The sequence below is a fragment of the Scyliorhinus canicula genome, chromosome 2 (assembly GCF_902713615.1).
Source record: "Scyliorhinus canicula chromosome 2, sScyCan1.1, whole genome shotgun sequence".
In the NCBI taxonomy this organism is placed as follows: Eukaryota; Metazoa; Chordata; class Chondrichthyes; order Carcharhiniformes; family Scyliorhinidae; genus Scyliorhinus; species Scyliorhinus canicula.
The window spans coordinates 176,586,295-176,608,721 of NC_052147.1; the positions used below are offsets into that span (position 1 = coordinate 176,586,295).

Below are 22,427 nucleotides of genomic sequence, written 5' to 3' on the forward strand. Positions count from 1 at the left end.
TTATTCTGGAAGCACAACAGAAATTCTCCCAAGGAGGAGGAAAAGACATCCATGGCTGATGAGGAAAGTCAAGGACAGCATAAAAGCAAAAGAAAAAGCATACAAAGTGGCAAAGATTAGTGGGAAGCTAGAGGATTGTGATGTCTTTAAAAGCGAGCAGAGGACAGCTGAAAAAGCAATAAGGAGGGAGAAGATGAAATATGAGTACAAGCTAGCTAGTAATATAAAAGAAGTTGGAAGAGTTTTATTTCAATATATCAAAGGTAAGAGAGAGGCAAAAATAGATATTAGACCACTGTAAAATGTGGCTGGAGAAGTAATAATAGGAAACAAAGAAATGGCAGGCGAACTGAATAGTTACTTTGCATCAGTCTTCGTGACAGAAGACATCAGTGGGATGCCAGAGCTCCAGGAGAATCAGGGGGCAGAGATGAGTGCAGTGGCCATCACTAAGGAGAAGCTTCTGGGGAAACTGAAAGGTCTGAAGGTGGATAAATCACCTGGACTGGATGGACCAAACCCCAGAGTTCACAAGAAATAGTGGAGGCATTGGTGGTGACCTTTCAGGAATCACTGGAGGCAGGAAGGGTTCCAGAGGACTAGAGAGTGGCTAATGTGACACTCCTGTTTAATAAGGGAAGGAAGCAGAAGATGGGGAAATTATAGGCCGGTTAGCCTGATTTTGGTAATTGGTAAGATTTTAGAGTCCATTATTAAAGATGATATCGCGGATTACTTGGAAGTGCATGATAAAATAGGACTGAGTCAGCACGGCTTCGTCAAGGGAAGGTCATGTCTGACAAATCTGTTAGAGTTCTTTGAGGAAGTAACAAGGAAGTTAGACAAAGGAGAACCAGTGGATGTGACATTCCACAAATTCATTCCCTAGTGGGGAAGACAGTAGAGCAAAAATGGCAGGAGTTTGTATGCATAATTGAGGACACTGTACAGAGGTTCATCCCCAAGAAAAGAAAGATTATCCGGGGAGGGATTAGACAGCCATGGCTGACAAAGGAGGTCAGGAAATGTATCAAAGAAAAAGAGAGATCCTATAAAGTGGCCAAAAGCACTGGGAAATCAGAAGATTGGGAAGGCTACAAAAACAAACAGAGGTTAACAAAGAGACAAATAAGGAAGGAGAGGATCAAATATGAAGGCAGGCTAGCCAGTAATATAAGAAATGATAGTAAAAGTTTCTCTCAATACATAAGAAACAAACGACAGGCCAAAGTAGACATTGGGCCAATTCAAACAGATTCTGGAAGGCTAGTGATGGGAGACGAGGAAATGGCTGGAGAACTTAATAAGTACTTTGCGTCTGTCTTCACAGTGGAAGACATGAGTAATATCCCAAAAATTATAAAGGGTCAGGGGGCTGAGTTGAGTATGGTTGCCATTACAAAAGAGATGGTGCTAAAAAAGCGAAAAGGTCTTAAAATTGACAAATCTCCTGGCCCGATGGGCTACATCCTAGAGTTCTGAGGGAGGTGGCTGAAGAAATAGCGGAAGCGTTGGTTGAGATCTTTCAAAAATCACTGGAGTCAGGGAAAGTCCCGGACGATTGGAAGATCGCTGTTGTAACCCCCTTGTTCAAGAAAGGATCAAGACAAAAGATGGAAAATTATAGGCCAATTAGCCTAACCTCGGTTGTTGGTAAAATTCTAGAATCGATCGTTAAGGATGAGATTTCTAAATTCTTGGAAGAGCAGGGTCGGATTAGAACAAGTCAACATGGATTTAGTAAGGGGAGGTCGTGCCTGACGAACCTGTTAGAATTCTTTGAGGAGGTGACAAGTAGGTTAGACCAGAGAAACCCAGTGGATGTGGTCTATCTGGATTTCCAAAAGGCCTTTGATAAGGTGCCACACAGGAGGCTGCTGAGTAAGGTGAGGGCCCATGGTGTTCGAGGTGAGCTACTGGCATGGGTTGAGGATTGGCTGTCTGACAGAAGGCAGAGAGTTGGGATAAAAGGTTCTTTTTCGGAATGGCAGCCGGTGACCAGCGGTGTCCCACAGGGTTCAGTGTTGGGGCCGCAGCTGTTCACCATATATATTAATGATCTGGATGCAGGGACTGGGGGCATTCTAGCGAAGTTTGCCGATGATACGAAGTTAGGTGGTCAGGCAGGTAGTGCTGAGGAAGTGGGGAGGCTGCAGAAGGATCTAGACAGTTTGGGAGAGTGGTGCAGGAAATGGCTGATGCAATTCAACGTGAGAAAATGTGAGGTCTTGCACTTTGTAAAAAAGAATCCAAGCATAGACTACTTTCTAAACGGTGAGAAAATTCATAATGCCAAAGTACAAAGGGATCTGGGAGTGCTAGTCGAGGATTCCCTAAAGGTAAACATGCAGGTTGAATCCGTGATTAAGAAAGCGAATGCAATGTTGTCATTTATCTCAAGAGGGTTGGAATATAAAAGCAGCGATGTGCTACTGAGCCTTTATAAGGCTCTGGTTAGGCCCCATTTGGAGTACTGTGTCCAGTTTTGGGCCCCACATCTCAGGAAGGACATACTGGCACTGGAGCGTGTCCAGCGGAGATTCACACGGATGATCCCTGGAATGGCGGGTCTAACATATGAGGAACGGCTGAGGATCCTGGGATTGTATTCATTGGAGTTTAGAAGGTTAAGGGGAGATCTAATAGAAACTTACAAGATAATACATGGCTTAGAAAGGGTGGACGCAAAGAAACTGTTTCCGTTAGGCGAGGAGACGAGGACCCGTGGGCACAGCCTTAGAATTAGAGGGGGTAAATTCAGAACAGAAATGCGGAGACATTTCTTCAGCCAGAGAGTGGTGGGCCTGTGGAATTCATTGCCGCGGAGTGCAGTGGAGGCCGGGACGCTAAATGGCTTCAAGGCAGATAGATAAATTCTTGATGTCGCGAGGAATTAAGGGCTACGGGGAGAATGCTGGTAGGTGGAGTTGAAATGCCCATCAGCCATGATTGAATGGCGGAGTGGACTCGATGGGCCGAATGGCCTTACTTCCACTCCTATGTCTTATGGTCTTATGGTCTTATGATTTATTTGGATTTCCAGTTGGCCTTTGACAAGGTGCAGCATGGGAGACTGTTAAATAAGTTAAGAGCCCATGGTGTTAAGGGTAAGATCCTGGCATGGATAGAGAATTGGCTGACTGGCAGAAGGCAGAGAGTGGGGATAAAGGGGTCTTTTACAGGATGGCAGCCATTGACTAGTGGTGTGCCTCAGGTGTTTGTGCTGGGGCCACAACTTTTCACAAAATACATTAATGATCTGGAAGTAGGAACTGAAGGCACTGCTGCTAGGTTTGTAGATGATACAAAGATCTGTAAAGGGACAGGTAGTATTGAGGAAGCAGGTGGGCTGCAGAAGGAATTGGACAGGCTAGGAGAGTGGGCAAAGAAGTGGCAGATGGAATACATGTGGAAAAGTGTGAAGTTATGCACTTTGGAAGGAAAATGGAGGCATAGACTATTTTCTAAATGGGAAGGTGCTTAGGAAATCAGAAGCACAAAGGGACTTGGGAGTTCTTGTTCACGATTCTCTTAAGGTTAACGTGCAGGGTCAGTCGGCAGTTAGGAAAACAAATGCAAATTTAGCATTCATGTCAGGAGGGCTAGAATACAAGACCAGGGATGTGCTTCTGAGGCTATCTAAGGCTCTGGTCAGACCCCATTTGGAGTATTGTGAGCAATTTTGGGCCCCGCATCTAAGGAAGATGTGCTGGCCTTGGAAAAGGTACAGAGGAGGTTCACAAGAATGATCCCTGGAATGAAAAGCTTGTTGTTTGAGGAACGGTTGAGGACTCTGATGGAACCATCAATTCACGAGACACGTGCTTTAAGATATGAACAGTGGTTTTAATCTACTTACTACAGAGCCAGCCTGTTACCCGTTGAACTCTCGATGAACTGCAGGCTGGCTCTGGACACGGTTATTTATACAGCAGTCAAGGGGGAGGAGTCGTGGGCGGAGCCCTGTACAAACTCCTGAGCATTCCCAGAGCTACTCCCCCTAGTGGTTGGATAACGCTACTGCGCTTACAATGGTATTGGTAAATACAGTGTGAATTACTACGTTACATTCACCACATTCACCCCCTGCAAAAAAATCAAGTCCGGCGGGGGTGGTGGTCTACAAAGTAAGTCTGTCCAGTGGTCGAACTGTCTGCAGTGATTTGCAGAGCACCGGGGTTGCAGCCTCTTGCGGTGGTTGGATGGGTGTTGTGTCCTGGGGTACAATGGCGGACTCCAGGGAGGGTTGTGTCCGAGCTTCATACTCTTCTGGTTCGACCGGGGACTGGGGGCGCTGGCCGGCACGGGTGCACGGAACTGGTGGAGCGAGCTCGTGGGCTCGGGAGCGCGAGGGGGCGGCAGCATGGGGTGTAGGGTGAGGGGTCCTTCTGTGGGGGTAGAGGGGGCGCTGGATCCGGCGGGTGCCAGATCCCGGAGGGATACTGTATCCTGGCAGCCGTCAGGGAACTCGACAAAGGCGTACTGGGGGTTGGAGTGGAGCAGGCACACCTTCTCAACAAGGGTTTTGTGTGCCCTGAAGTGTTTCCTCAGGAGTACCGGGCCTGGTGTCCTCAGCCATGCCAGAAGTGAGACCCCCGTGGTAGTGCCCCTGGAAAAAAATGAAGAGCCTCAAGTGAGGGGTCTGATTGGTCGCTGTGCATAAGAGGGACCTAATAGCGTGGAGCGCATCTGGGAGGACTTCCTGCCACTGGGAGACTTGGAGCTTTCTAGACCAGAGGGTCAGTAGGACGGTCTTCCAGACCGTCCCGTTCTCCCTCTCCATCTGCCCGTTCCTCCTGGGGTTGTAGCTGGTAGTCCTGCTCGAGGCAATGCCCTTGTCAAGCAGGTACTGACGCAGCACGTTGCTCATGAAGGACGAACCCCGGTCGCTGTGCACGTAGCTGGGGAAAGCAAACAGGGTGAAGATGCTATGCAGGGCTCTAATGACTGTGTGGGAGGTCATTTCGGGGCACGGGATAGCAAATGGGAAACAGGAGAACTTATCTACGACGTTTAGAAAGTATACGTTCTTGTTAGTTGAGGGGAGTGGCCCTTTGAAATCAATCGCGAGGCGTTCAAAGGGCCTAGAAGCCTTGACCAGGTGGGCCCTGTCTGGTCAATAGAAGAGTGCGGTTTGCACTCCGCACAGAGCGGGCAGTCCCTGGTGACCGCTTTTACCTCCTCGTTGGAGAAAGGCAGGTTTCGGGCTCTGATGTAGTGGGCGAGCCGGGTGACCCCCCGGGTGGCAGAGGTCATTGTGGATGACTTTCAGTCTGTCTATCTGCGCGCTGGCGCTTGTCCCGCGGGATAGGGCATCCGGACGCTCGTTGAGCTTCCCGGGTCGATACTTAATATCATAGCTGTAGGTGGAGAGTTCGATCCTCCACCGAAGAATTTTATCATTTTTTATTTTGCCCATTTGCGAGTTGTCAAACATAAAGGCAACCGATCGTTGGTTGGTGATGGGGGTGAACCTCCTACCTCCGAGGTAGTGCCTCCAGTAACGAATAGCCTCCACAATGGCTTGTGCTTCTTTCTCGACTGAGGAGTGTCGGAGTTCTGAAGCGGAGAGGGTACGGGAGAGAAATGCGACTGGTCTCCCTGCCTGATTTAAAGTGGTTGCTAGAGCTACCTCTGAGGCGTAGCCCGCATGGCCGCTTTGGCGATGTCCTCCTTGATGCAGTTGAAGGCCTGGCGTGCCTCAGCTGACAGGGGAAATCGTGTGGCTTTAAAGAGTGGGCGGGCTTTGTCTGCATATTGAGGGACCCAATGGGCATAGTAGGAGAAGAAGCCCAAGCACCGTTTGAGGGCCTTGGGGCAATGGGGGAGGGGGAGTTCTAAGAGTCCGGGTCTGGGCCCAGGACTCCGTTTTCCATGACGTAGCCGAGGATGGCCAGTCTGTTTGTGCGGAAACCGCATTTCTCTTTGTTGTAGGTGATGTTTAATTTCTGTGCCGTCTGGAAAAAATGGTGGAGGTTGGTGTCGTGGTCCTGCTGGTCATATCCTCAGAAACGTGGCCTGCAGCCCATACTGGTCCACCATTCGGTCCATTGCTCATTGGAACACCGAGACCCCATCAGTGATGCCGAAGGGGACCCGGAGGAAATGGAAGAGGCGGCCATCGGCCTCGAATGCCGTGTAGTGGCGGTCCTCCGGGCGGATTGGGAGCTGGTGGTATGCAGACTTCAGATCCACCGTGGAAAAGAGCCGATACTGGGCGATCTGATTTACCATGTCTGCAATCCTGGGGAGGGGATAAGCGTCGAGGAGCGTAAATCTATTTATGGTCTGACTATAGTCGACAACCATGCGGACTTTTTCCCCGGTCTTAACGACCACCACCTGAGCTCTCAGGGACTATTGCTGGCCTCTAATCACCTCACTGAGAAGCCTTCGGACCTCTGATCTGATAAATACCCTATCCTGCAGGCTGTATCGCCTGCTACGAGTGGCTACGGGTTTACAGTCCGTTGTGAGATTGGCGAGGGGCGGGGGGGGGAGGTTTGCAGTGTAGCGAGGCTGCAGATAGTGAGTGGGGGCAGCCGAAGCTGAGGGTGAGGCTCTTAAGGTTACACTGAAAATCTAGGCCTAATAAGAGGGGCGCGCAGAGGTCGGGCAAAACGTAGAGTTAAAATTTTGAGTAGCTAGCGCCTCGGATTGTGAGTGTCGCGGCGTTGCACCCCTGGATCTGTACAGAATGGGAGCCTGAAGAGAGCGAGATAGTTTGCCGCACAAGGAAAACGGGGAGCGAATAGCGTCTTACCAGGTCTGGGTGTATGAAGCTCTCAGTGCTCCCAGAGTCAAAAAGGCATGGCGTGTTGTACCCGTTGATTTGTACCTCTGCCATCGAATTTCGCAGATGCTTCGGACGTGATTGATCCAGGGTGACTGCGCCGAGTTGCGGGCCGCGTGACGAGCGCCCAGGGAGTTCGTACTCTTCCGATGAGTTGTCCGAGCGTGGAGATGCAGGTCGGGCCCGTGGATCCAAGATGGCGGCCCCCATGAGTCGCACATGGCCTGCCGCATGGTGGATGTTTGCCAAGATGGCAGCCCCCATGGATCGCACATGGCGGGAGGGGGCGGGGTCGGGACATAGGCCGCAGTGTTTCGGGCCCCGCGGGCCTGCTTGTGTGGGGAGCGATTACTTCATGCCGCTGGGGAGTTGGAAGCTGGGGCCCTTTTTGCGAGGCACACTCTCGCGCAGTGACCTTTCCGCCCGCAGCTGCTGCAGGTCACGTTACGGGCCAGGCAGTGCTGTCGCGGGTGCTGATTCTGGCCACAGAAATAGCACCTGGAGCAGCCTGGTGGCTGGGCGGCCGCGTGGCACAGGCCTGGGGGAGTCGCTGGTCGAGGGCCCATGATTGGGTCGCGGGGTTCGCGGGGAATGAGGTGAGGCTGCGGAAGGAGACCTCCATCATGGTAGCAATTTCCGCAGTTGTTTCTAAGTCTTGGGCCTCCTTTTCCAGCAGTCATTGGCGCACATAATTAGACCCGAGGCCCGCTACAAAATAATCGCGTACAGCAAGTTCTCCATGTTCAGCCGCGGTAACCGCTTGATAGTTACAGTCATTAGATAGATTATTGAGCTCTCTTAAAAATTCGGCGAGTGATTCTGTAGGCCGCTGGCGGCGAGTCGTGAACACATGGCATGCGTAAACTTAGTTAATGGGCTTTACATACATCTTATCGAGTAGCGCTAGCACTGCAGTATATGAACCGGCCGAGTTTAGTTGCGTAGAGATTCTGTGGCTCACCCTCGCGTGCAGTAGACTTAACTTCTGTTCCTCTGTTGTTTCGGCTGTGCTCTCTTCTGCCAGGTAGGCCTTAAAGTACCGCAGCCAGTGGGAAAAGATTTATTTTGCCTCTGCATCCTGTGGGTCGAGTTCCAGGCGTCCAGGCTTGAGGGCTGATTCCATGATCGATCCTGACTGTTCTTAAGTAGATTAAATTGATAGAACCATCAATTCACGAGACACGTGCTTTAAAATATGAACAGTGGTGTTAATCTACTTACTACAGAGCCAGCCTGTTACCCATTGAACTCTCTATGAACTGCAGGCTGGCTCTGGACACGGTTATTTATACAGCAGTCAAGGGGGAGGAGTCATGGGCGGAGCAAAGGGTGGAGCCCTGTACAAACTCCTGAGCATTCCCAGAGCTACTCCCCCTAGTGGTCAGATAATGCTACTGCGCTTACAATGGTATTGGTAAATACAGTGTGAATTACTACGTTACATTCACCACAGACTCTGGGTCTGTACTCGTTGGAGTTTAGAAGAATGAGGGGGGATCTTATTGAAACTTACACGATACTGTGAGGCCTGGATAGAGTTGACATGGAGAGGAATTTTCCACTTGTAGGAAAAACTAGAACCAGAGGACACCATCTCAGTTTAAAGGGACGATCCTTTAAAACAGAGATGAGGAGGAGTATCTTTAGCCACACAGTGGTGAATCTGTGGAACTCTTTGCCGCAGAAGGCTGTGGAAGCCAAATCACTTGAGTGTCTTTAAGACAGAGATAGATAGGTTCTTGATTAATAAGGGGATCAGGGGTTATGGGGAGAAGGCAGGAGAACAGGATGAGAAAAATATCAGCCATGATTGAATGGCGGAACACACTCGATGGGCCGAGTGGCCTAATTCTGCTCCTATGTCTTATGGTCTTAAGTACTTATGGTATTAATTAGTTGATGATTATTAATGACTGCCATTTAACCTATCTTGCCCAGAAATTACAAACGTGGTGACTCATTCCTTAAAGTTGTGAATTCATGAGTTTAAGCTTTTTTCCATTTTCTACTCTCTAATGTTTCTTTGCCTCTCATTGTTTCTTGTCCTCTACCTGATTTGACCACCTCATATACAACCTTCTCTTATTCCTTCATCTGTTTATTTATCACGCTGTTACCTTCATTGCGTCCTTATTAACTCACACTTCCCACAACATAATGGGCATTTTAAAAAAAACAAGTTATGCACTAACTAATGGGGCATGCTGAAAGATGCTCCAATCCAGCCAAATCTGACCAAACATTTCCATCTTTAATTGCAAGATAATAGTATGTCTCTGTTTGAGTGTGATGAGTTTAATGCAAAATTAAGTCTTTTAAGTGTTCTTTATTAATTGGATTTTTAGGTGACTGTTTTTGCTCATAAATGCTTTTTTCTGCACAGGGAATTTATTTATTTTCCTTAATCTGGTCTATTGGTGCTACCACCATCGAAGAAGATCGACTGAAGTTTGATAAGCTTGTGCGAGAGATAACCAATGGACCTCTTACTGAGGAGACAAGAACCCTGTTCAATTTATTTCTCCAAGTTGATCCTCCGGCGAAACTCCCAACTGTTCCAATTCCAGATGAGGGTCTTATTTACGATTATTTGTTCATTAAAGACGTATGTATTAAATTTCTAATTGAAAATAGATTAAGCACTTTGACTAAAATCAATTCTATGCCTATGTAGGAGATATGTGACCTTCTCATTTTTTCCCCTCTTGTCCGTTTACTTACTGCGCCACAATAGCTCTATCGTCAAGCAAGTTGACAGCCAACCAGCCTGTGGGTATCTGTGTACACATCTTTTAACTGTTTTGCCAGAGACATGTGATGTTTGTTAAATCTACCAGCTGTTGGGATGTATGGCCTACATACCCAGCATCATACGGTCACTGAAATTCATATACCACATTACTCATTTGTTTGGGCGGCAGAGCGTCTTTTTGGCTTGACCACAGCATCCTGTTAGTGAAGAATGCCACTTGTGTTGCTACTGCACATTAGCAGTGTGAAACAGTTAGCTTCACCTTTGCATACGTGCAGTGCGGTCAGCGTAAGTTGAAGGTGGTTTGTGAAGGGGCTGTTCTCGAGTGACAGCTTTACCCGAAACACTACTTACGTAGTGTCTCCCACCCATCCTCCTCCTCTAACCAAAAAAAAAGTTCTGTCCGTTGGATTACTAAACTAACAAGTTTTTTATTTTTATTTTTCAGGAGTTGGGAAGTTAGTTCAGTGGGAATAGAGGCTAGGGCAGTTGAATGTTCCTCCTGCAGAATGTGGGAGGAAAGGGTCACCTCTAGTGTCCCTGCTGACTACATCTGCGGGAAGTGCACCCAACTCCAGCTCCTCGAGAGCCGCATTAGGGACCTGGAGCTGGATCTGGATGAACTTCGGATCATCCGGGAGGCGGAGGAGGTTATTGAGAGGAGTTATAGGGAGGTAGTCACACCTCAGGTAAAAGAAGAAGGTAGATGGGTTACCGTCAGGGGAGGGAGAGGGAACCGGCAGGCAGTGCAGGGATCCCCTGTGGTCGTTCCCCTCTATAACAAGTATACTGTTTTGGATACTGTTGCAGGGGACGACTTACCAGGGGTAAGCAATAGGGCACAGGTCTCTGGCACAGAGTCTGTCCCTGTTGCTCAGAAGGGAAGGGAGAAGAGGAACAGAGCACTTGTCATTGGGGACTCCATAGTTAGAGGAACAGACAGGAGGTTCTGTGGGAACGAAAGAGACTCATGGTTGGTGTGTTGCCTCCCAGGTGCCAGGGTTCGTGATGTCTCTGATCGTGTTTTTGGGATCCTTAAGGGGGAGGGGGAGCAGCCCCAAGTCGTAGTCCACATAGGAACCAACGACATAGGTAGGAAGAGAGATGGGGATTTGAGACAGAAATTCAGGGAGCTAGGGTGGAAGCTGAGAGCTAGAACAAACAGAGTTGTTATCTCTGGGTTGTTACCCGTGCCACGTGCTAGCGAAGTGAGAAATAAGGAGAGAGAGGAGTTGAACACGTGGCTACAGGGATGGTGCAGGAGGGAGGGTTTTGGTTTCCTGGATAATTGGGGCTCATTCTGGGGTAGGTGGGACCTCTACAAACCAGAGGGGTACCAATATCCTGGGGGGGAGATTTGCTAGTGCTCTTCGGGGGGGTTTAAACTAATTCAGCAGGGGGATGGGAACCTAAATTGTAGTCCCAGTGTACAGGATGTTGAGAGTAGTGAGGTCAGGGATAGGGTTAAAAGTTCGAAAGAGGGCACCGGCAAGCAAGACGCTGGTTTGAAGTGTGTCTACTTCAATGCCAGGAGCATCCGGAATAAGGTGGGTGAGCTTGCATTGGTACCTGGGATCTCGATGTTGTGGCAATTTCGGAGACATGGGTAGAGCAGGGACAGGAATGGTTGTTGCAGGTTCCAGGATTTAGATGTTTCTGGAAGAACAGAGAAGATGGTAAAAGAGGGGGGGGGGGGGGGGGGGAGGGGGGGGGTGTGGCATTGTTAATCAAGGAAAGTATTACGGCGGTAGAAAGGACGTTTGAGGACTCGTCTACTGAGGTAGTATGGGCCGAGGTTAGGAACAGGAGAGGAGAGGTCACCCTGTTGGGAGTTGTCTATAGACCTCCGAATAGTTCCAGAGATGTAGAGGAAAGGATTGCAAAGATGATTCTCGACAGGAGCGAGAGTAACAGGGTAGTTGTTATGGGGGCTTTAATTTTCCAAATATTGACTGGAAATACTATAGTTCGAGTACTATAGATGGGTCAGTTTTTGTGCAGTGTGTGCAGGAGGGTTTTCTGACACAGTATGTAGACAGGCCAACAAGGGGTGAGGCCACATTGGATTTGGTACTGGGCAATGAACCCGGCCAGGTGTTAGATTTAGATGTAGGTGAGCACTTTGGTGATAGTGATCACAACTCGGTTATGTTTACTTTAGCAATGGGCAGGGATAGGTATATACCGCAAGGCAAGAATTATAGCTGGGGGAAAGGCAATTATGATGCTATTCGGCAAGATTTAGGATGTATAGGATGGGGAAGGAAACTGCAGGGGATGGGTACAATCGAAATGTGGAGCTTTTTCAAGGAACAGCTACTGCGTGTCCTTGATAAGTATGTACCTGTCAGGCAGGGAGGAAGTTGTCGAGCAAGGGAACCGTGGTTTAGTAAGGAAATTGAAGCACTTGTCAAGAGGAAGAAGAAGGCTTATGTTAGGATGAGACATGAAGGCCCAGTTAGGGCACTTGAGAGTTACAAGTTAGCCAGGAAGGACCTAAAGGGAGAGTTAAGAAGAGCGAGGAGAGGACACGAAAAGTCGTTGGCGGATAGGATCAAGGAAAACCCTAAGGCTTTCTATAGGTATATCAGGAACAAAAGAATGACTAGAGTAAGATTAGGGCCAATCAAGGATAGTAGTGGAAAGTTGTGTGTGGAATCAGAGGAGATAGGGGAAGCGTTAAATGGATATTTTTCGTCAGTGTTTACACTGGAGAAAGACAATGTTGTTGAGGAGAACACTCAGGTTCAGTCGACCAGGCTAGATGGAATTGAGGTTCAAAAGGAGGAGGTGTTAGCAATTTTGGAAAATGTCAAAATAGATAAGTCCCCTGGGCCAGATGGGATTTATCCTAGGATTCTCTGGGAAGCCAGGGAGGAGATTGCAGAGCCTTTGTCCTTGATCTTTATGTTGTCTTTGTCGACAGGAATAGTGCCGGAAGATTGGAGGATAGCAAATGTTGTCCCCTTGTTCAAGAAGGGGAGTAGAGACAACCCTGGTAATTATAGACCTGTGAGCCTTACTTCGGTTGTGGGTAAAATGTTGGAAAAGGTTATAAGAGATAGGGTTTATAATCATCTTGAAAAGAACAAGTTGATTAGCGATAGTCAACACGGTTTTGTGAAGGGTAGGTCATGCCTCACAAATCTTATTGAGTTTTTTGAGAAGGTGACCAAACAGGTGGATCAGGGTAAAGCGGTTGATGTGGTGTATATGGATTTCAGTAAGGTGTTTGATAAGGTTCCCCACGGTAGGCTATTGCAGAAAATAAGGAAGTATGGGATTGAAGGTGATTTAGCGGTTTGGATCAGTAATTGGCTAGCTGAAAGAAGACAGAGGGTGGTGGTTGATGGCAAATGTTCATCCTGGAGTTCAGTTACTAGTGGTGTACCGCAAGGATCTGTTTTGGGGCCACTGCTGTTTGTCATTTTTATAAATGACCTGGAAGAGGGTGTAGAAGGATGGGTTAGTAAATTTGCAGATGACACGAAGGTCGGTGGAGTTGTGGATAGTGCTGAAGGATGTTATAGGATACAGAGGGACATAGATAAGCTGCAGAGCTGGGCTGAGAGGTGGCAGATGGAGTTTAATGCGGAAAAGTGTGAGGTGGTTCACTTTGGAAGGAGTAACAGGAATGCAGAGTACTGGGCTAATGGCAAGATTCTTGGTAGTGTAGATGAACAGAGAGATCTCGGCATCCAGGTACATAAATCCCTGAAAGTTGCCACCCAGGTTAATAGGGCTGTTAAGAAGGCATATGGTGTGCTAGCCTTTATCAGCAGGGGGATTGAGTTTCGGAACCACAAGGTCATGCTGCAGCTGTACATAACTCTGGTGCGGCCGCACCTGGAGTACTGCGCGCAGTTCTGGTCACCACATTATAGGAAGGATGTGGAAGCTTTGGAAAGGGTTCAGAGGAGATTTACTAGGATGTTGCCTGGTATGGAGGGAAGGTCTTACGAGGAAAGGCTCAGGGACTTGAGGTTGTTTTCGTTAGAGAGGAGAAGGCTGAGAGGTGACTTAATAGAGATATATAAGATAGTCAGAGGGTTAGATAGGGTGGACAGTGAGAGTCTTTTTCCTCGGATGGTGATGACCAACACGAGGGGACATAGCTTTAAATTGAGGGGTGATAGATATAGGACAGATGTCAGAGGCAGTTTCTTTACTCAGAGAGTAGTCGGGGTGTGGAACGCCCTGCCTGCAACAGTAGTAGACTCGCCAACTTTAAGGGCATTTAAGTGGTCACTGGATAGACATATGGATGAAAATGGAATAGTGTAGGTCAGATAGGCTTCACAGGTTGGCGCAACATCGAGGGCCGAAGGGCCCGTACTGCACTGTAGTGTTCTATGTTCTATGTTCTACCTGCTGCTCAAATCATTGAGGCACCTTATCCTTCCTCTGTAATCGGAGGTAGACTAGGCACTTTTCCAGACTGAAAGTACCAGCCTTCGGCTCATTCATGAGTTTGAGCAATAAACAGTAAGCTACGATATGATCGGGGTAGCCATTAACCTGCAGGATAGGTTTGATATTTTGGCACCAAGCATGCACAACAAGCAAATGGCTCAGGCCCTATTTCTGAGGTTTCCAATAAGACCAATCTTACAACATGTGGGAGTATACAATCCTAAGATGTATATTGATCAGTAAAGATCGGCTTCTGGTAGACATAATAGTTGTTCATAATTAACCAATAAAAGTAAGGACATAGAACAGTACAGCAGAGTACAGGCCCTTCAGCCCATCATGCTATGCCAACCATTTATCCTAATCTATCAACCTAATCTACACCCCTTGAATTTACTGCTGTCCATGTGCCTGTCCAAGAATCGCTTAAAAGTCCCTAATGACTCTGACTCCACCACTCTCTGTGTAAAGAACTTACCTCTGACATCTCCCCTATACCTTCCTCCAATCACCTTAAAATTATGTCCCTCGTGACACCCATTTCTGCCCTGGGGAAAAGTCTGGCTATCCACTTTATCCATGCCTCTCATCACCTTGTACTCCTCTATCAAGTCACCTCTCTTCCTTCGCTTGTGAGAAAAGCCCTAGCTCCCTCAACCTTTCTTCATAAGACATGCCCTCCAGTCCAGGCAGCATCCTGGTAAATCTCCACTGTACCCTCTCCGAAACAGCCACATCCTTCCTATAAGGAGGCAACCAGAACTGGACACAATATTCCAAGTGTGGTCTAACTAGGGTTTTATAAAGCTGCAGCAAAACCTGCTGGCTCTTAAACTCAATCCCCCTGTTAAATGAAAGCCAACACACCATACATCTTGTTAACAACCCTATCCACCTGGGTGGCAGCTTTGAGGGATGTACGTGGACCCCAAGATCCCTCTGTTCCTCCACACTTCAAAGAATCCTGCTTTTAACAAGCCAAAACACTGTACCACTGACGGGTACCACCATAATCTCAACCTCTACCACTGTATAACGCAAGACCACCACCCCCGCCCGACTCGTTTTTTTAAACAGAGGATGAATGTGGTAGTCTGTATTAGGGGTATTACGGTACCCAGGTTGAGGCTGTAAGACCATTGGTGTGGGAGGTACCCGAAACAGCAAGATCATTGGTGAAGCCTGCCTGCTGGTTCCGCCCAGTAAGGCGGAGTATAAGAGTCTGTGTCTCCCCAGCTGCCGCATTCTGTACCTGTGCTGCTGAGGGAAACATCTAATCCAATAAAGCCTTCAATTGTCATCCAATCTCGCTTCTGGAATCATTGATCGAGCATCAACCCTTTAGAGCCATGCCAGATCCTTGCTTCCTCAACCTTATGTAGCTTCCTTCTTCCTCTTAACTAGAAGCTCCGCTTCTTTTGTCATCCAAGGCTCCTTCACCTTATCATTCCTTCCTCGTCTCAGTGGGACAAAACTATACAGCACTCGCAGCAAGTGCTCCTTAAACAACCCCCACATTACTGTTGTGCCTTTCACCAAGAATCAATTGTTCCCGCTTTATGCTCCTCAGCTCCCATCTAATAGCAATATAATTTCCCTTCCCCCAATTAAATACCTTTGCATCCTATCCCTCTCCATGACTATGGTAAATGTCAAGGAGTTGTGGTCACTGTCACCGAAATGCTCTCCCACCGAGACATCTGACACCTGGCCTAAGTCCAATATGCCCTACCCCCCTAGTCGGCCTATCTACATATTGAGTCAGGAATCCTTCCTGTACACACCTGACAAAATCTGCCCCATCCAAATCATTTGCACTAAGGAGGTTCCAGTCAATATTAGGATAGTCACCCATGACAATAACTCGGTTACTTCTGCACTTTTCCAAGATCTGCCACCCAATCTGTTCCTCTATCTCTCTGCAGCTATTGGGGGGTCTATAGAAAACTCCCAATAAAGTGACTGCTCCTTCCTGGTTTCAGACTTCCACTTATACTGGTAGACAAACCCTCCTCAACTACCTCCTTTTCTGCAGCTGTGGTGCACTCCCTAATTAAAAGTGACACTCCCCCTCCTCTTTTACCTCCCTCCCTGTTCTTCTGAAAACATCTTAACCTCGGAACATCTAACAACCATTCCTGCCCCTGTGAAATCCATGTCTCCGTAATGGCCACAACATCGTAGTTCCAAGCGCTGATCCATGCTCTAAGTTCATCTCACTCATTCCTGACACTCCTTGCATTGAAACAGATGCACTTTAACCTATTCCACTGAGTGCAACTTTGCCCTATCAACTGTTTATCTTTCCTCACAGACTCGCTGCATACTATTTCTGCCTGTTCAACAGCTATCCTAATCTCTGAACCATAGCTCTGGTTCCCATCTCCTTGCCAAACTAGTTTAAACCCTCCCAACAAGCTCTAACAAACCTCCCACCCAGGATATTGGTGCCTCTCCAGTTTAGGTGCAATCCGCTCTTCATGTACAGGTCCCACCTCGCCCAGAAGATATCCCAATGATCCGCATACCTGAAGCCGTCCCTCCTGCACCAGCCCTATAGCCACGTGTTCAGCTGCACATGCTCTCTGTTCCTTGCCTCACTTGCACATGGCTCCAGTAGCAATCCAGAGATCACTACTCTGCTTGTCCTGCTCTTTAGCTTCCAACCCAAGTCCCTAAAATCACTTTTTAGATCCTCATCCCTTTTCTTAGCTATGTCATTGGTGCCTATTGCACCACGAATTCTGTTTGCTCACCCTCCCCCTGAGGTCCGAGATATCCCTGGCCTTGGAACCAGGGAGGCAACATACCTTCCTGGAGTCTCGTTCGTGACCACAGAATCTCCTATCCGATCCCCTAACCATTGAGTCTCCTGCCACTACTGCTTTTCTATTCTGCCCCCTTCTCTTCTCAGCCCCAGAGTCAGAATCAGTGCCAGAGACCTGGCTACTAGGGCCTTCCCCCGGTAGATCAACCCCCCCAACAACATCCAAAACAGTATACTTGTTTTGAAGGGGAACGGCCACATTGTCTGCCTGTTCCTTTTCCTTCCCCTGACTGTGACCCAGCTTTTCGTGTCCTGCACGTTGAGTGTGGCTACCTCCCTGTAACACCTCTCGATCACCCCCTCTCCCTCCTGGATGATCCAAAGTTCATCCAGCTCCAGTTCCCCAACGCGGTCTCTGAGGTGCACTTCCCACCGGTGTAGTCAGCAGGGACACCGGTGGTATCCCTCACCATCCACATCCTATAGGAGGAGCATGCAACTGCCCTAGCCTCCATCCTGTCTAATCTGAATTCCCAAAGAGATTTAAAGGGGAAAAAAAAATAAAGATTAAACAGCCATTAGGCCCTTAAAAAAATATATATATTTCTGCTGCTGCTACTCTCCCAAGTGAACCCTCTAAAATTGGTGATTCTGCTAAATGATACAAAGATAGCTTGCTGCCCCAGAAAACAAAATAAACACCAAAATTTTTAAAAATTAAAAAACCCAAAAACAAACAACTCTTACCTTACAGAATGTAGCTGCTCTGTGAACCAACTGGATCTCCACCCTACAACTCCGCTCACAGTCAGCTGCACTCTCTGTAAACTCCCGGCTCCCTTCAGGCTCTTTGAGGAAATGTAGGAAATGAAATGAAAGGAGCACCTTGCTACCTCTACCTCCTCACCCTCACCCTCACCCTCACCCTCACCCTCACCCTCACCCTCACCCTCACCCTCACCAAACTCTCACTTTACCAGTTTAATACAACCCAGTCAGCAATCCAGCACAAATAAAATCAGTACTGTAAGCTGACTCACCCTTATATTGTGTGACTCTAGCCTCTGAAAACCAGCTTAATCCAAGTAACTAATTAACAAGCTACAGCTGCAAGTAGCTCCAAGTAGAACCTCTGTTTAATGCTGATTGAAAACTCACCTTCTTCTAACTCAAACACCCATTTCGCACTGCGCGGAGGGGTTTCCTCTACGGCCTGCTGTTGCACACCTTTCACCTCCTTGTCCTCACCTTGGCATGCCTCTTTGCCGTCCGGTGGCAGAGGTCCCTCTACGGAGCTGTCCTCCCCATAAAACTAGGGGACCTGGGGTGGAGGGTGCTGCGCATGGCAGTGCTGTGCAACTATCATTTGAACCACTTCACGGCTCTGCCAGAGACCTGCCACTTTTGCGGCCTGCTGGAGACTGTGGAGCATGTTTATGTTGTCTGTCCTAGGCTGCACTCCCTTCTTGGTTTCTTGACAACGTTGTTGTTGAGGTTTTATTTGCACTTTAGCCTCATGCCCCTGATCTATGGACATCCGGTGCGGAGGGGGGCGGGGAAGGTGGAGGACTTCCTCGTGAACCTGCTCCTGGGCCTGGCCAAACTTGCTATTTATAGGTCCAGTTGGCGGGCGACCGAGGGGTCGTCCAGTCTGACTATCTGCCCATCTTCCGCGGCCTCGCTCGCAGCCAGGTGTCCCTGGAGAGGGAGCAAGCGGCGTCCACGGGCACACTCGAGGCCTTCCGTGCTCGGTGGGCACCGCAGGGGTTGGATTGCCTTATCGACCCCGATTTTCACACTTTGATTTGACGGGTTTGTGATAAGTTTTTGTTTCCTTTCTCGTTCCTTTTGGGCTGTGCTCCACTCATGGTTTTGGGGCACTCCCCTCTTTTATTCTATCCATCAGTTACTTTATGTTCTTTTGCTTGGTTGTCAGACCCAGCATCACGCCAGTGTCAGTGGTGGATGCTGGCCTAATCCTGCATGTGTAGATAAACGTACAGGTCATGAATTCACGAAAAACAGAAATAAAACAAAAAATAAAAACGACAAAACACATAAACAGAAATATTTTTCATTTGTTAAATTAGAGTACTGAGACCATATAAAAGGTCTAACCCAAACAGCAACTTTTAAGTTAATTTACCAAAATAAAAGAAAGACTAGACTTTGGTTAAAAATAAACCCTTAATATCTCTCAGTCACCAAACTCTCACTTCAACACTCTAATGCAACCCAGTCAGCACTCCAGTGCTGACTGTAAAGTAAAGTTGCCATCGTTCCAGATGACCATAGGCTTTGAGGGGAGAGCTGACTGGTAGTGATTTAACCTGAGAATTACCACACCTCAGGCGAGGGGCAAGGATGAGAAGGCAGGACCTTCATGAATAACCTCAGCCGGTACGGGAATTGAACCTGTGAGGTTGGCCTCGCTTTGCATCACAAACCAAGGGCATGATTCTCCGCTTGTGGGAGGGCCCCCCGACAAATTTCATGCCGCCCTCACGCCCCCTGACGTCATTAGGCGCACCAGCCGCGTCATTCTCTGCGCGACGCCCCAGCGGCCGAGATTTACGGAGCGCCGCTCCTAGCCCCACTGGGAGGGCAGAATAGGGGGCGAGGAGCGGCCTCCGCCGTCGTGAAACTCGGCCGAGTTCAAGACGGCCCTCCCGATTTTCCCGGGAGCGGAGAATTCCACCCCAACTGTCCAGCCAAATGAGCGAAACCGGCTTCCGCAACCAATATGCATTCTTGATAGATAGAGCCCCTTGCAGAGGTGAGCAAATACATTTAGAAAATGACTGGGGGAAACAATAGACACCACTTTCAATGCATGATCAATATGCTGGGAAGTATAGTTAATAATTGTGCACTATTCAAAAACCCTGCATCACCTGTGAGGGCCTTGAATAGAGGGGACAGTGGTTGATTTGTTTGTGGTCTTCCTTTTACTAACAGGCAATTAATAGAAATTGGTGATTGAAGCAGAGATCATATCAATATTTAAGAAAAATATGTAGTTAAAAAAAGGGATTCAAGGGATCAGGGAACAGGTTATGCTTTTGGAATTAGCACTAGAGACCATGTGGAACATAAACACCAGCATGGACTGTTTAGACATAATGCAAGGATCCCCATGTTTAAACCTTGCTTTCCTTGCGTAATTCCTTCATGTTTTGTTATACTGGTGTCTACAACACTGTAGCCTTTACTTTTAAACAGGTGCACCCCAGTATGATATCCTGTTTAGGCCTCTAGGGCTGGAATTTACTGCACACTAGCCCAGGGCGTCGTAACATAAATTACCAGCCATTATTAAAACTATTTTATTTTGGAACTTGAAGGCAGAAGGTTTTGTGAAGGTTCTATTTATTAAAAGATCAATCCTATATTAATTAATTAAATTTGAATTAAAATAACAAAGTCCTTTCTTAGGCACAATTTTATAACTTAGACAATCTTTCCCTTCTGTCCTCCCTGGATCTTAGCACCGTCCTTCGCAAAATTGAGCTCCAGTTTTCCTGATCTCTGTTGTGACCGGCACCTCTGCTGCATCCTTATATGGCTGGGTCACTAGACTTGAGGTGCTTAAATGTGCCTGTCCCAACAATTTTGTACCCAAGAGCAGGTGAGAGAATTACTCTGTCAAACCTTCACCAGCAAAGCAGGATTCCTGGATTTTGGGCCCAATTTTAACAACTATAAAACCACGTTACCTGGAAATGTGAGAGAAAATGCTGCTTTATATTTGCCTCCATAGTTTTCTTGATCAATGCAAGCTTACTGCACCTAATTTACCTTCAGCTTTTTTCATTTTTCATTCCTAGGGATCAGGGAGTTGGGAACTCTGGACGGAAACATTGAACTCTGTACCCGCCATTCCAAAAGATGTGGAGTTCAATGAAATTATTGTACCGACTAAAGATACTATTCGTTATATGAAACTGATGAAACTTATGACAACAAATCAAAAACCTTGTATATTTGTGGGTCCAACCGGAACAGGGAAGAGTGTCTACATTATTGTACGTATTCTGTTGTTAGTGGAACAGGTAGTTTCATGAAATAAAGTTAATCAATTACATCACTTAATAAGACACCAAGTTCATGCCTCACCATGTAGATCACTTATGCATGCGAGATGTCATATATATTCACACATATATTCTATCGTTTTTCAGAAAGAAGGAACATGTCCACATATTGCGTAATTTCAACTAAACAAAAGCTTGGGGAAAGTGACTCCCTGGTTCATTTGCCAGGGCATTGCCTTGACCAATCATAGTCGACCTGCCTGGATTGAATTTGAACAAAGCTCGGCAATTAATTGTTCCAGGCTGCATTCTCCACGGCAAAGTCAATCGGAGTTCACTTGCCAACCAATCAGCACTCTTCTCATGCAGTATAAATTGTTGTTCCCCCTTTACAGTTGCTAATTTCTTCTGTTGAGTGCAAGGCAAAAAACTTTGATAACATGTTTCTTTTCAGCAGTTCTCGATTTCTAAATTACCAAATGGCAATAAGTGTTGTCAGTGTTTGTAATTCTCAGAGAGCTGTGGATGCCCTGTTCTTGATTACATTTAATTCTTGATTATAAAGTTAAATTGATTTTTGGCTCCTCAAGGAATTTAGAGATACAGAAATAGTGTGGGAAAGGTGATTTTAAGATGGAAGATCGAGCTTGATCTTCTTAATTGGCAGAGCAGGCTTGAAGGAACAAATGGGCAACTCCAGCTATTCTTTTTATGTCCTAATATTCTTATGTAAGCTCAATCATGAATGCTTAATGTGTTTGCACTATATTCCTATCTGCTCCAGATAGTACATTAAGTATTAGCCTCCTTAAACTTAAAATAGCTGCAAGGAAATGATGCCACAGGAATTTTGCATGAGCATGATAATGGATTACACATGAACTTTGCTGATTGCAAACTTAAATTTGAAAAGTCTTGAAGCTTTAGTGCTGTAATTCCAAAGTTGTATAGATATTTGTATTTCTAAAAAGGTTGCATCTCCAGCCTGGCTGGATTTCCACTTGCCCCACAAATGTCCCCACCCATTCCCCCTCAATGAATCTGTTGAATTTCTGGAATTGGAGTAATTTAAATACAGGAAGTGGCCTCTGCCACAGACTTGTGGAATTACTGGAAGTACATATTTCATCCCATATCTCAGATACTTGTCACAGCTGGAAGAAAAAAGCAGCTATTAAACTGTCACCTTGTTTCCTGTTGGAAATGGTGGGCGCGATCGAATGGTCTCGTCAGGCTCCAAGTCTGTGACGCAACGAGGCTATTAAATCTCATGGGAGATTTACACGCTCGGAACGCCTCGCGAGATCTTACGGGATTTCGCAAAACATCACAATCTGGATCTTCCCTCGCTGGGCAAGGTCCAGATTAAGATATTCAAATGAGCAATTAGACTCATCAGTCAGTAGGGGTCTCCAGGCCATTGGCCTGAGTGGTCAGGAACAGGGCAGGGTGCCACTGTGGCTCTTTGTCTAGCACACGGGCACCTTGGCACTGCCACCTTGATGCTTAAAAACTGCCAAGGTGCATGGGTGTCCCTGGCAGTCTGGCACTGCCAAGGTGCTTGGTTGGCACTGCCTGGTTGTCAGGGGCTATGTCAGGGTGCCCAGGTGTCAACATGGCACTGTCAAGGGCTGGGGCCTGAGTGGGCCATGCCCATGAAAGAGGAGA

The 22,427-nt window shown here is 47.3% G+C and overlaps 1 protein-coding gene across 2 annotated transcripts in view; it reads left to right on the top strand.

Annotated features, from left to right (window-relative positions):
• Positions 1 to 22,427, top strand: part of dnah7 (dynein, axonemal, heavy chain 7) — a 498,762-nt gene that overhangs the window by 260,099 nt on the left and 216,236 nt on the right. For both annotated transcript variants that reach the window (XR_005459743.1, XM_038789116.1), the window contains exons 34-35: positions 9,177 to 9,398; positions 20,553 to 20,750. Coding sequence is in view for 1 of the 2 variants with exons in the window: in XM_038789116.1 (XP_038645044.1) it covers positions 9,177 to 9,398; positions 20,553 to 20,750 (420 nt within the window). In the remaining variant the exon portion in view is untranslated. The remainder of the gene's footprint in view (positions 1 to 9,176; positions 9,399 to 20,552; positions 20,751 to 22,427) is intronic.